The following is a 14,481-nucleotide window of genomic DNA, read 5'->3' as shown; positions in this document are numbered from 1 at the left end:
ATGGAGGAGATATGCTGGACCTGGGGGGGGGGAATGGAGGGAAGAGAGAGAGACCCAGACTAAAAAGTAGAGGGAGAGTGGATGCTGGATCTGGGGAGGAGGGGGGGAGAGAGACACTGGACCAGTAGAGAGAGGAAGAGAGATGCCAGACCACTAGGAAGGGAGGGTGTGGGAGTGAGAAATTCTGGTCCCAGGTTAGTCGGTGCTGGGGGGAGGAGAAGCTGGACATGGGGAGGGACAGAGGCACAGAAGAGATGCTGGGCATGGAGGGAGTATAGGCACAGGGGGCACAGAGTGGCATTGCTGGACACAGGAGGAGAATAGGGGCAGGGACAAAGAGAGGAGATGCTGGATAGGATGAATGAGGGACACAGAGGGAAGATTGATGGTGGACTTAGAGAGAGAGAAGAAATGTTCAGGGATTTTTTTACTGGAGTCCTGAAGATGTTTCCCCTCATCCCACTGTTCTCACTATCTTCAGAGAGAGAGATGGTGTTACATAGTAACACAGTAAATGACAGCAGATAAAGACCCGCACAGTCCATCCAGTCTGCCCAACAAGGTGGCCAGAGCTGCACCAGCCACTATGCAAGTTAATTATTCGTGCTGAAACACTGGTTGGCAATTTTGCCATCCTACTACTGGGGGTAGGAACTACCGCCGGGCTACCGCAACAGCGTGGTGGTATTTCCGGTTTAGTGGGCGGTAAGCCCGCTACAGCCTCTTAGTAAAACACCCCCTCCCCCCCCAATTGTCTGCATGATATCTTACCTAAAACTGAAGGGAAGGCTGCTTTGTAGGAAACGTTTTTTTCACTACAGCAGACAGCTAATGAGTGTCAGTGCCAGTAACTTCTGCATGATATATAAACTTTCAGAAGGTGTTATTATGCTAGACTAAGTATAGATTTCTCTTAAAGGTGTTAGGGTGGGTGGGGTGGATTCTGTAAACTTTGTAAATATAAAATGTAAAAGAAGGATAAACATACTAGGAACCATATAAAATTACACAGGATGGTTCATAAATGTTATGATGCTTTAGTCATTTAGGGGAGTAATATTTATTCCTGGCAGTAAGCGGCTTCTAAGCCGCTTCCGGCTGTAGGCTAACCAAATTGGGTGTTTCCGGTGACTTGGAAGTTAATCAGGCACCAGCTGATAACTGGGAACTGGCTTGAATAAGACGGTGCAAAAAATCAGGACAAATATTTGCTGTCATAGCTTTTTTTACTCCACCAGTTAGCGCATTTAACATTAACTAGCTAAGTTCGTGGTCTGTCCTATTTCTTCCCAACCCACACCTAACCTAGCCAGTTAGTGAACGGCTGGCTAGTGGTGACAATTCAGCAGTACTATCCAGCCAAGTGCCACTGAATATTGGTGATTGCTCAGTGGGATGTAACCGGGTAGGAACCTCTCCTGCCCTGTTAAACTCTTTTGAATATCGACCCCCTTAGATTTTTGTAGTCTTGGTCTCCTTTCAGAAATTCTTTTGGTTCTTTTCTTTCCAGTGAAATATGAAGAACTTTACTGCTTCTCATTCAATCCAAAACTGGATAAGGAGGGACGGGAGCAAGACTGGAAGCTGATCGATCTTGCTGAAGAATATGTCCGCATGGGCATGCCAAAGAATCTTTGGCAGATCAGTGACGTAAATAGAGACTACAGAGTAAGTGGTTGAAGTGGAAAAAATTATATAAAGGAGTCATATTGCTGCTTGCCTGTCTGGGGCAAAACAATTCTCAGAAAATTAATGGAATGGAATGGGACGAAACTTGGCATGTGAGAAAGCAGTATAAAGGCACATTGAGGGGCATTATAAAAAAAAGTCCAAGTCCCCCAAAAATGTCTGCTTATAATGCCCAAGAAAAAGGCCATATCACAGCCATAGATCTAGATTTCCTGTTTGATTATAGCTGTGAGATGGACGTTTTTGCACTGAAAATGTCCAGAATGAATAGCCATTTTCCAAAGTGAAATGTCCAACTTTTGAATGACAAAAAAATCAGAGGCAAGAACGTTTGTCAACATTTTCAAAAATATAGCCACACAGATGTTCCTGCAGAAAAAAAGGAGTAACCTAGTGGTTAGTGCAGTGGACTGTAAATCAAGGGACACAGGTTGAAACACAACTATAGCTTCTTTTTTTTGGTAAATGTTGATTCCTCCAAGACCTGAAAAATACCTGCTGTACCTGAATGTAGACCATCTCAATAGCCTTCAGGCTTGCAGGTGTATATGTAGGTACAGTTAGGTATTTTTCTGTTTCTGGAAGGGTCAGAATTACACACACACACACACACACACACACACACACACACACACACACACACACACCACACACACCACACACACACCACACACACACCACACCACACACCACACACACACCACACACACACCACACACACCACACACACACCACACACACACCACACACACACCACACACACCACACACACACCACACACACACCACACACCACACACACACCACACACACCACACACACCACACACACACACACACACCACACACACACCACACACACACCACACACACCACACACACACCACACACACACACACACACACACACCACACACACCACACACACACACACACACACCACACACACCACACACACACCACACACACACACACACACCACACACACACACACACACACACACACACACACACACACACACACACACACACACACACACACACACACACACACACACACACACACACACTGAAGTGGGATTTCAACCTGGGTCTCTTGGTTCACAGATCACTGCACTAACCACTAGGCTACTGCTCTGACCTGCTTATTGCTTTGTTCAGAATGGTCGTAATACCTGCATCTGACATAGAGCTTCGTTTTCCTTTCCAGCATCACTTTCAGGGGAGAGGGAAGAGGACAACAACCACTAGGGCAGTGGTTCCCAAACTTGGTCCTGGAGGCACCCCAGGCAGTCAGGTTTTCAGGATACCCACAATCAATAATCATGAGAGAGATTTGCATGCATTGCCTCCACTGCATGCAAATATATCTCATGAATATTCATTGTGGGTATCCTGAAAACTTGACAGGCTGGGGTGCCTCCAGGACCAGGTTTGGGAACCACTGCAGTAGGGGATTAAGGAGGGCTCATGCCTTAATCCCTCCAGTGGTCAGCTGCTCAGTTGGAGCACGTTCTTGTAACCTGGAAGTGGCCAGCTCTGATCATCGGGCGGAAGCAAACGTGGATGCTAGTAGGGCGCTACTGACCTCTAGCACCCGTGTTTGCTTTTGATTATCTGCCCCTCAGACTGGGTGGTATACACTCCAGAATACTGAAAACTCAAAAAATGAAATTGTCGACCTACTATTAGTAATCGGTAGCTTGTCACTAAAGTTGTTCATGGTACCTGAAGATTGGAAGGTGGCCAGTATAATGCCAGTTTTTAAGAAGGGTTCCAGGGGGATCCAGGAAATTATACCAACAAGTCTGATATTGGTGCTGGGCAAAAATAGTAGAAATTATTATAAAGAACACAATTACTGAACACACAGAAAAACATGGTATAATGACAGTCAACATGGATTCAGCCCAGAATGTTTCTTGCCTCACCAATTTGCTACGTTTTTGAAGGCATGTAGGTGAAGGTGAACTAGTTGATAGTGTTTGTGGATTTTCAGAAAATTTTTGATAAAGTCATAGTAACATAGATGACAGCGGATAAAGACCTGTATGGTCAATCCAGTCTGCCCAACAAGGTGAACTCATACATATGGTATGTGATACTTCATATATGCACCATGTGAGAGACTCCTGAGAAAATTTAAAAAGTAATGGAGTAGGATTGGGAACTGGATAAAAGATAGAAAACAGAGTAGGTTTAAATGGCCAGCTCTTTAAATGTAGGAAAGTGAACATTGGTGTGCCCTAGCGATCTGTACTGGGACTGGTGCTTTTTATCATATTTATAAATGATTTGGAAATTGGGATGATGAGCAAAGTAATGAAATTTTGCAAATGATACAAAACTATTCAAAGTTGTTAAATTGCACGCAGACTTGAAATTTGCAGGAGGTCCTTACGAGACAGGAAGACTTGGCATGCAAATTGCACATTAAACTTAATGTGGACAAATGCAAAGTGATGCACATTGGGAAGAGCAACCCAAATTATATTTACTTAATACTAAATTCCACATTAGGCGTTACCACTGGCAATCAGAGCAGTTGAATCAGTAGTGGTGTTGCGCTGTCATATTTGCAGGCTTTAAAAAGCAGCTTGGTAGCTGAGATGTACATTAGTTGCACCCTAGCCTTATAGCACAGTTGATAGTGGAGAGTTGAGCACATTTCAGTAATCCAAATTTAGAAGAATGAGGGCCTGAACCAATCTACAGAACTGCTCTTCACATAAAAAAGCAAACTAATTATGTATAACTGGTGTAATTTGAAAAGTATTTTAAATATTTAAAATTTTGCATTAATCTTCTCCAAACTAATAAAACATACATGGTGAGACATGCAACCATCATTTAGTAACTTTTCTGAAAACTGGAAAGTTGACAAACTGCTTTGAAAGGTAGGAGCTGCATAGCACAATTAGCCTCTTCTCTTCCTGTGAAGAGAAAAACTTCCTTCCTTGTCAGCCCTCCAGACTGGTCCAGCAGCTGAATCGTGGGTTATGCTTGTCTACCAGCAGATGGAGACTGAAAACACAATTTCTAAGACCTGTCTAATAGCCTTGTGCTACATCTCCATATTTGGAGTTTTATAGTTGAATCCAATTTTATTTTCTTATAGGTTTCTTCTACACTTAATTGCCTCATTGCTTCCTTTTCATAATCATCTCTGTTCAAAATTACAATTGATCCGCCTTTATCAGCTTTTTAAATAATTATAGATGTATCATTTTGTAAATTCTTTACGGCTGTTCTCTGCTCACGATTTAGAGTGTTTTTTTCTGAATTTGAAATTTTCCTTTGATATTTCGTTTAGAACCACTTGGTGAAATGTCATAATAGTTGTGTCCATGGGGCCAGGCGGAACCCAGTCAGATCTCACATTGAACACTGATTTCTCATTGTTTAAAGACCAGCCAAAATATTTACGTAGCTGTAGTGTCCTTATAAATTTCTCGAAATCAATTCTAAATTGGAACTCATCATAGTGGTTTGAAGGAACAAAAGAGAAACCTTTTGATAGGACTTCCTCTTCAACTTTGTCTAATTGTCTGTGTCTATAAGAAAGTAAAATTGGATCAACTATAAAACTCCAAAAAAGGATCAACGCTATTACACTAGAAGGAGTAAAGAAGGGATTCTTGTCAAAGAAAGAGTTTAAATATCTTAACAAAATTCATCCCATAATTCCTGTTTTTTACTTGCTCCCAAATATCCATAAAAATGCTGTGAACCGACTTGGAAGACCCATATTATCATCACATGGGTTCCTGCTGGAACCGCTGTCGGTATTAGTGGATTCTTTTATTAAAGTAGAAGTTGAAAGACATTGTCACGATTGTGGCCGTGACCTCTCCCAGACGTATCTTATTTCTGCTGGTCAGTTTCTTAGCTGGCTTCTGTTTCTTCTGTCTGTCCTTTCTGAGCTAGCTCAGTCTCTCTGTGCTGGCTGCTTCCAGCAGCATGACTCTAATTGCTTCACTATACTGCACCTGGGTGGGTTGACTGAGTTAGCTCTGTCTCTGTGTGCTGGCTGTTCCCAGCACAGCTCTAATTGCTTCATTATACTGCAGCTGTGTGGGTTAAGCCTCTCTGTGTTTCAGCATGCTGGCTGCCTGGGTCTGGTAGTTGTGACATCATCAGGCAGGGCCTTGATAAGGAAGTGGCGTTCTTTCCTTCAGGGCCTTTGCAATGTTTGCTTTTGCTACTCTTGCTTTAGGTCCAGGTTAGTTTAGTGCAGTGTGCACTTGTGACTTGTGTGTTTAGCTTTCCTGCTTTTCCCTGGTGGTTCCCCTGCTTTTCCCTCTTGGTGCTTTGGAAGCACTGCTGTGTGTAAGGGCTTTAGAAGCTCTGTTGTGTTTAGTGCTTTGGAAGCATTGCTGTGTTTAGTGCTTTGGAAGCACTGCTGTGTTTGGTGCTTTGGAAGCTCTGTTGTGTGTAGGGCTTTAGAAGCTCTGTTGTGTTTGGTGCTTTGGAAGCACTGCTGTGTGTAGGGCTTTGGAAGCTCTGCTGTGTTTGGTGCTTTGGAAGCACTGCTGACTTATGTGTTTAGCTTCCCTGTTTTTTCCCTTGTGGCTCCCCTGTCTTCCCTTTTAGTGCTAGGAGCTCTTCTGTTGTTTGGTGCTTAGGAGCACCGTTGTTAGTTTAGGGTTGTAGAGCTGTTGTGCTTGGTGCTTAGAAGCACATGTGTTAGTTTATGTGTTAGGTTCCCTGCTTTCTTTCTGTGGCTCCACTGTTGTTCCCAGGGTAGTTTAGTGCCGTGGATCACTGCTGTAGCTTGGGGCCTAGAAGCACCTGTGTTAGCTTATGTGTTTAGCTTTCCTGCTTTTCCCTTGTGGCCCCCCTGCTTTCCCTTTTGTAGCACTTCTGTTGGTTTGGTGCTTAGGAAGCACCTTTGGTAGTTTAGTGCTGTGGGACACTGCGGTAGTTCAGTGCATAGGTGCACTGTGGTTAGGAACACTTTTGTTGGTTTCTGTTAGGAGCACTTCTGTTGATTCACTGTTAGGAGTTCTTCTGTTGGTTAGGGCTTGGGAGCACTTATGTCAGTTTAGGATTTAGGAGTACTTCTGTTTCAAGCTTGTTCTAGTCCTGGTCCCTGTGTCGTCCGGTATCCGGTAAGTCCTGCCGGCCGCTCGAACCCAAGGGCTCAACCCTTGGGGGGCAGTGGCTAAGTGCAGGTGAAGCTGTACAGACCAGTCCAGTGTGCTGCAGTCCAGTGTGCTCCAATCCAATGTGTTCCGGTCTGGTGTGTTCCAGTCCGGTGTTCCAGTCCTGTATCCTCCAGTCCGGGGGATTTCAGTCCATGTGTTCCGGCTCGCTGGGCGGCGCCTGCAGTCCTTGCCGGTGCCGGTGTGCTAGCCCAGTGTTGGTTGGTGGGTTTTGCCTGCTGCTGTCGCTCCTCATCAGCAGCCCAAGGGCTCACGTTTGCTCCTGAGAACCTGAGAACCTGACAGACATGCAACATACATTAAAGATACAACGCATTTTCTTAACATCCTCAAAGAAACCACAATGAATGAAGAAAAGTACTTGATGGTAACATTGGATATTGTCTCCCTATATACATCAGTGCCCCAAGATGATGCACTAAGTATATTAGGAAACGTTTTGGACAAAAGAGAAAGACCACATAAAGTCCCCAGTGAATTCTTTGTTAGCCTTGCAAGATTGGCAATGAAAGAGAATTTTTTTCTTTTCAATGGACAGTTATATCATCAAACTTCAGGGGTGGCAATAGGGTGCAACCTTTGCACCCTCTGTAGCGTGCCTTTTCATGAATGATTTTGAAAAACAATGGATTTTCCATTCTCCATTTTTGGAATATATTTAATCATGGCACCGCTTTATTGACGATGTTTTCCTACTGTGGACTGGCGGAATTCCTGATCTAAAATCATTTGTTAAATGGATAAATTTATGCAATGAGAAGATCCAATTTACTTTCAATTACTCATTTGAACATATTTCATTTTTAGATGTTGACATACATCAAACGTCAGATGGGTTCATCACCAAAGTTCATCAGAAGTCATCAAATAGAAATACATTTCTACACTCCACAAGTTGCCATCCTGATTACTGTAAAGAATCTTTACCATATTCTCAATTTTTACGCTACAGAAGAATATACAGTGACAAAGGAGATTTAAAAAAACAATCCAAAAAATTAACTTTGCAACTGAAAGAGCGAGGATATAAAGATGGAATTCTAAAAAAGCATATAAGAGAGCAAAATTTAATGAAAGAGATTGGCTTTTAAAGAAACCAGATAAACCCTCTGACAATCAAAAAACATTGACGTTCATCAATAAATACACGAATGCCAGTCCAAGGATTTCAAATATAATCAGGAATCAATGACACATAATGAAATCAAATGATGCTTTTAAAGACACATCACTACGCATCTCTTATGCACGAGGAAGAAACTTGAAAGAAATCTTAAGCCCTTCGAACCTGAAAACTACATCCATGGAAAACTAGTATTCCACATGGTCATTATAAGTGTGGCAAGTGTAAAAACTGTGAAATAACCTTGCAGTTAAAATCTTTTTTCAACCCACATGATAATAAAACCCTATCAGTTGAAACACTTTAGCAATTGTGATACTATGTACGCAATACATATAATTTTTTGCCCATGTAAAAAATTGTATTTGGGAAAGACAACACGAAGTCTTAAAATCAGACTGAATGAACATCGAAGCAATCTTAAAAGGAATTGGATGGAAGCGCCATTAGTCATATTTTTGATCATCTAAAAAGTTTTGTAATTGATGTAATTAAACGAAATGTTAGGGGTGGAGATCGAGCAAGGTTACTCCTGCAACAAGAACAGAAATGGATCCATTGGCTAAAAACATGGGAACCGACTGGTCTAAACAATTTTATTGAATGGCATGCGTTTTTTTGTTAATTTCAAGAGTATAGATGACGAGCATAGGTTTCAGGTCAATAATTGAACTATAACATAAAAAGTTATTATTAGCAACCAATTACTAAATTGTGTATCGGGTAATTTGCCATCTTATAATAAAAGCATTAGCATTCAACAGTGCGTGACATGTTCGTAATCATGATGAAATTAGTAAGCGATTGGAAGTTTCAAAAAAATGCAGTTAAGGCAGCCTTACCATTGGTTAAAAATTAACCGATGTGGGGTTAAAATAAGCAGTAATGGCTTCAGCAGATATTTTCTGATCAGTCGCTGAGAATGCTGCATGGGATAAGGTGGAATGTGAGTAAAGATACAAGAGTAGAAATGACAAGTATTGTTTTTAACGTAATACAAAATATAAAATTTAAAGCGTGGATTGTACATTAGTTTTCGCTATGAGTGATAGATATATATTCACTTTGTAGGTGATCACTTGAAAGCGTGACACCATCCTTTTGATATTTCAAGAAAGTTGATGCACGGCTCCTGAAGAAGCAGTGAAAGTGAAACGGGTTTGGCCACCGTCAGAATTCACAAGGAAGTGAGACCAATGATGACCATAAACAACCCCAGTTAAAGACGAGAAAATTGCCATTAGTGTCCGGGTGTATTGAGGTCCTCACCTTGTTTAGAATCAAGATTAGCACTATATATATCTCATTGAAACACTGGACTCTTCAATTGTTGGGGTATATTTGATGTGTTAGAGCCACAGTCGTCTTTCTCACTTTGTTAATACTGAGTTATTTCAACAGCTCATGTCACATCTCCACTTGAGAGAGGCTTAGTGGACTCTAGCTTCCCAATGGTCTCAGACAACTGGGAATCTAGCGGATGTCATCCTGATTACCCCAGAGCAAGAACCTAGCCAGACCTTGAGGTGGGAGGGGCCAGAGCCCAGGGTGGGGGCTTGCATTTTGGTCTGCTGCCCCGCTGTCCCCCCTCTGCCGCCTTGCCACCCTGCAGTTCCTCACCCACTGCTGCTGCTGTACATCTTGACTGGAAGGGGTCCCCAACACCCGCCAGCTGAAGCATCGCCACCGCTGTACATTTTGGCTTGCTGGGGTCCCCAACCCCTGCCAGCTGAAGCACCGTTTGCCGGAAATACCTTGGTTTGTGGGGGTCCCCAACCCCTGCCAGCTGAAGCCTTCATCCAGCACTGGTCTGTGGTGCTGTGCTGCCGCCACATTGCCTGCCCTGGTCTCTCTTCCCCTCACCACCGGCACACTCCTTTTAGTGAAACTTAACATGCTCAGTTTGACTAAAAGGAACATGCCGGATGTGAGGGGAAGCGAGAGCAGGGCAGGCAATGCGGTGGTGCCACCAGAGACCAGTGCTGGATGAAGGCTTCAGCTGGTGAGGGTTGGGGACCCCTGCCAACCAAACCAGGGGCCCAGAGCAAATTCGGGGGGGGGGGCAAGCCCTCATGTCCCCCACATAGCTATGCTACTGCCCCAGAGTTGACTCATGACCTTCTTTGGTGGATGATTCGATCCAATTTGACTCTGGGACTACCATTGCAAATTCCACCACCTTGGAAGGTGTTGACAACGGATGCGTTCAACTTGGGATGGGGAGCTTCTGTAGATGGACTTCACACTCAAAGCATGTGATCTGCTCCAGAAACAACTTCATATCAACCTCTTCAGGCTCAGGGCAATCTGGAATACTCTAAAGGCTTTCAGAGATCAGCTGCATAACCAAATTGTTCTTATCCAAATAGACAACCAGGTTGCAGTGTTATATGTGAATAAGCAGGGGGGTACAGGATCCTACCCCTTGTTTTCAGGAGGCAGTGACGATGTGGGGCTGTTCTTCATGGGATGGATCTCCAAGCCACATACCTTCCAGGGAAAGACAAGAACTGCCTGGCGGACAAACTGAGCAGGGTGCTGTAACCACATGAGTGGTCTCTCAATATGGGTGTGGCCTGCAAGATCTTCCAAGCATGGGAGACCCCCTCTGTGGATCTTTTGCCACTCATCTCTACAAGGCCCCTCAGTTCTGCTCCAGGCTCGGATCACACGGTAGACAGAGTCAGATGCCTTTTTCTTTCATTGGGGAGACAGTCTTCTGTATGTATATCTCCCAGTACCCCTCATAGAGAACACTTTGCTGAAGCGCAAGCAAGATCACAGAACCATGATTCTAATCGCTTCTTACTGGCTGAGGCAGATCTGGTTCCCTTTTCTTCTGGAATTATCTGTGGAGATTGGAATGCTTTCCAACCCTTATCACAGAGAACAAGGGTTCCCTGCTGCATCCCAACCTCCAATCCCTGGCCTTCACTGCTTGGAAATTGAGAACATAGAATTTGAATTCTTGAATTTGTCGAAGGGTGTCTGTCATATCTTGCTGGCTTCCAGAAAAGATTCCACTAAGTGAGCCAAGGATTTCCATCTGTGAAAATACAATGGCCTGCTTGTCATCGAACAAAGCAAAGTTACTTACCCTGTAGCAGTTGTTCTCCGAGGACAGCAGGCCAAGTATTCTCATATATCCTCGCACCTCCCCTTGGAGTTGTATCCTTTAGCTTTTTGATCTGACTGAGGAGATGGCACTCAAGCATCAGGCAGGAATGCACCCACACATGTGCAGGTGCTTGAAAGTTGTATATATGTAGCTAGTCAGCTTCCACACTGGGCTTTGTCAGATGATGTCACCTATCTGTGAGAATACTTGGCCTGCTGTCCTCAGAACACCTGCTACAGGCAAATAAAACGTCACTATTCTGCATTTTCAAAAATTGTGATTTAAATGATTTCGGCAGATGTACGTGTTTGGCCATTTTAAGTTGTCTATCTGCTTCAAAATGAGCTCCTGGGTCATTACAGGTAGAGAATACTCGTACTAAATAATCAGAATATATTTGTCATCCAGTGTGTTGATTTAAGACATAAACCCTTCCTGTTTCCTGCTACAGGTTTTTGCTGCTATGGCTTAATTTTCTCTTATCTCACAAGATTGTATGACACACTGTTCCTGGTTTTCTGTGCTAGGTATGTGACTCATATCCTGCTGAGCTCTACGTACCAAAATCTGTGTCCGCACCAGTCATCGTGGGGAGCTCCAAGTTCCGAAGCCGGGGGCGCTTTCCAGCTCTCTCATACTATTGCCGTGATAACAATGTAAGAAACCCTAAATTCTCAGGACGGTAGTAGAGTGCTTAAGAGTGACAAAACACCTTTTTGACCACTTGGACCCTTTCATCTGGCAAATATCTGGTTTTGTATCAGCTTTATTCCCTCAGGGAAGGCAGAAATGTGAGATTTAGCTTGTCATGCAGTAACCTCCTTTCATGGCACTTGCAATACACAGGCATTCAGATGGCTTGAACCAGTCTTTGACATTTTTGTTCTGGGTATTTTTTTTGTTTGTTTGTTTGTTTTGGGAGAGTCACATTTTTTCTCTGTAGTATTAGTGATTGAATGGCCTCCTTTTTTTTTTTTTTTGTGCAAACATAACATGGAGATTGCATCACCAGCTGTATCATCACATTTCACGTTTAGAGCTTCTTTTACAAAGCCGTGCTAGTGATTCCTGTGTGGCAATTGAGAGGAAGCCCATAGGAATTGAATGGGCTTCCTCTCATTTGCCGCACAGGAATCACTAGTGCGGTTTTGTAAAAGAAGCCCTCAGATTGTAATACCCATTATTAGAGGGTAAGCATATATATAAGAAGTAAAATAACTATTAGGATGTTATCATTAATATTCCTGCCAGTTTTTAAAAATAATTAAAAATGTGGAACATATTGCCATACACATAGAATGCTGATTGAATGTTGCCCAGTTATTTTGTTAATTGATATTTTTAGGATGTGAGTACGTAATGGTTTGCATTTTATTTCAGTCTCCATGGAACAAGGATGTCACGTGCGGGTGTACAGTGTTGCACGCATTTTGTAGTGCTCTTAAAATGTCTAATTGTTGAGCTTTGGGATGCTAAGCCAGTTACTACTTCAGTTTCATAGTGATAATACATCCTGATGCCACATACAATGCATGACATGCTACCATGTGTGCAGTGGTGTGCTGGGAAATTTTTAACAATGGGCTCTCTCTCCAGGCATAGCCAGCCCTGCAATTTGGGGAGGGCCCCAAGGTGGACTAAGGGAGCAACACACTCTTCTCTCTTCTCCCTCCCCGCCCCATTGGGAATGCTAGGCATACCTTTGCTGGCAGGGATGCTGAGCCCCGCCAGCCAAATAAATGGTCTACAGCCACTCTCTCTGCTTGTTTCTGGCGCAGAGCAGCATGCCAGGAATTCTCACGCATTCTTGCACAAGAAGTCCTGGCATGCTGCTCAGAGCCAGAAACGAGCAGCGGGGAGCAGCGGTAGTCCATTTATTTGGCTGGTGGGGCTCGGTATCCTTACCAACAAAGATAAAGGAGTTCAGAAACGCCAAGGGTGGCCCATCTCAAAACTGGAGATTTACGACCACTATTCTGGAGTTTGAAGGCTGATGAGTGAAGGTTTTCTTGTGGGCTCCAGCCATGTCTAAAACCAGCTCTGGCAGACTCACATTCCAAAAACTGACATATACATCCAAAACTTAATTATTATTTTCTCATTTTCATCTTTCAAAATTCCAGACTGCAGATGTACAGATCAACAGACCCCAAAGCAGTCCAAATAAGTAAAGTCAGAAACACAGTTTATACCTAATTATTCAACCACCCTTAGGATTCACCTTTGGGTTTAAAAAGCAAAACCATGTGCATGTAAGGACTGGATAAACAAATTAAAACAAAGTTTAAAGTTGATGCTGTTAATGTGTAATTATTGGTAGCAATAATGAAACAGTGATAGAATATTCACATAGCCAACAGATTTATTTTCCATTGAACATAATTAACATTGTATGTACTTGGAGGCTAATAGTGTACTGAACTGGACAATGTTGGCACATTTAGACTGACTCTGAACAGAACTTTTGCATGAGAGAAGCCCTTTCCTCATTATTCAATATCTGTCACGTCTGTGGCCGTGACCACCCTCAGACTTACCTTATTCCTGGGGGTCAGCTTCCTAGCTGGCTCCTGTTTCTTCTGTCTGTCCTTTCTGAGCTAGCTCTGGCTCTCTGTGCTGGCTGCATCCAGCAGCATGACACTAATTGCCTCACTATACTGCACCTGTGGGTGTGCCTGGGTTAGCTCTCTCTCTCTCTGTGGGTGCTGGCTGCTTCCAGCATGACTCTAATTGCTTCACTACTACACCTGGGGGTGGGAAGCCTCTCTGTGTTTTACTGTGCTTTCTGCCTGCTCTGTGGTTTGTGCCTGAACAGCCTCCATAGTTGCTTAGAGATTGCTGCAGCTGTGCCTTTGGTGTTGAAGGGCTTTATTAAGCACTTAGAGACTGCAGCCTTTGCCTTTGCATTGCCAATGCCTCCGCAGTGCCTTAGGTCCCGAGGTTAGTGTGCTGTTTGCACAGTTAGCTTTCCTTGTCTTTTCTTGTGGGCTTCCAGCCCTTCTGCTTTGCGAGTTACTTTCACCTGTGGGCCTTGCCTTCTGGCTCAGGGTATTATTGCTCTGTGGGCTTCCAGCTCTTCTGTGTCTAGTGCTCTGTGGGCTTCCATCCCTTCTGTGCCCATTGCTGTGAGGGCCTCCAGTCTATCTGCGTATATCCCTTTTACCTGTGGGCTTCCAGGCCTTCTGGGTGTATTACTGCGGCCTGGGGGGTTTCCAGCCTTTCTGTGAGCTTCTAGCCTTTCTGGATGTATCTCTCTGACCTGCAGGCTTTCAGCCTTTCTGTGTTTATTATTCTCTGTGGGCTTCTAGCCTTTCTGTTATCCCTGTGCAGTGGTGCTGCTCCCTGTCTAAGGTTGGTCAGCGGCTGATGCTGCAGCCATTTCTCTCCTT

The 14,481-nt window shown here is 43.7% G+C and overlaps 1 protein-coding gene across 1 annotated transcript in view; it reads left to right on the top strand.

Moving 5' to 3' along the window:
• The window catches only part of MTMR7 (myotubularin related protein 7), a 165,992-nt gene that overhangs the window by 30,337 nt on the left and 121,174 nt on the right, over positions 1–14,481 (top strand). Inside the window, exons 4-5 of the mRNA XM_030192649.1 lie at positions 1,511–1,668; positions 11,620–11,748. Of these exons, the coding sequence (XP_030048509.1) occupies positions 1,511–1,668; positions 11,620–11,748 (287 nt within the window). The remainder of the gene's footprint in view (positions 1–1,510; positions 1,669–11,619; positions 11,749–14,481) is intronic.

Source organism: Microcaecilia unicolor, chromosome 2 (genome assembly GCF_901765095.1).
Source record: "Microcaecilia unicolor chromosome 2, aMicUni1.1, whole genome shotgun sequence".
Lineage (NCBI taxonomy): Eukaryota > Metazoa > Chordata > Amphibia > Gymnophiona > Siphonopidae > Microcaecilia > Microcaecilia unicolor.
The sequence above is the reverse complement of the archived record's forward strand: the minus strand, read 5'-3'. Positions and strand labels throughout refer to the sequence as shown.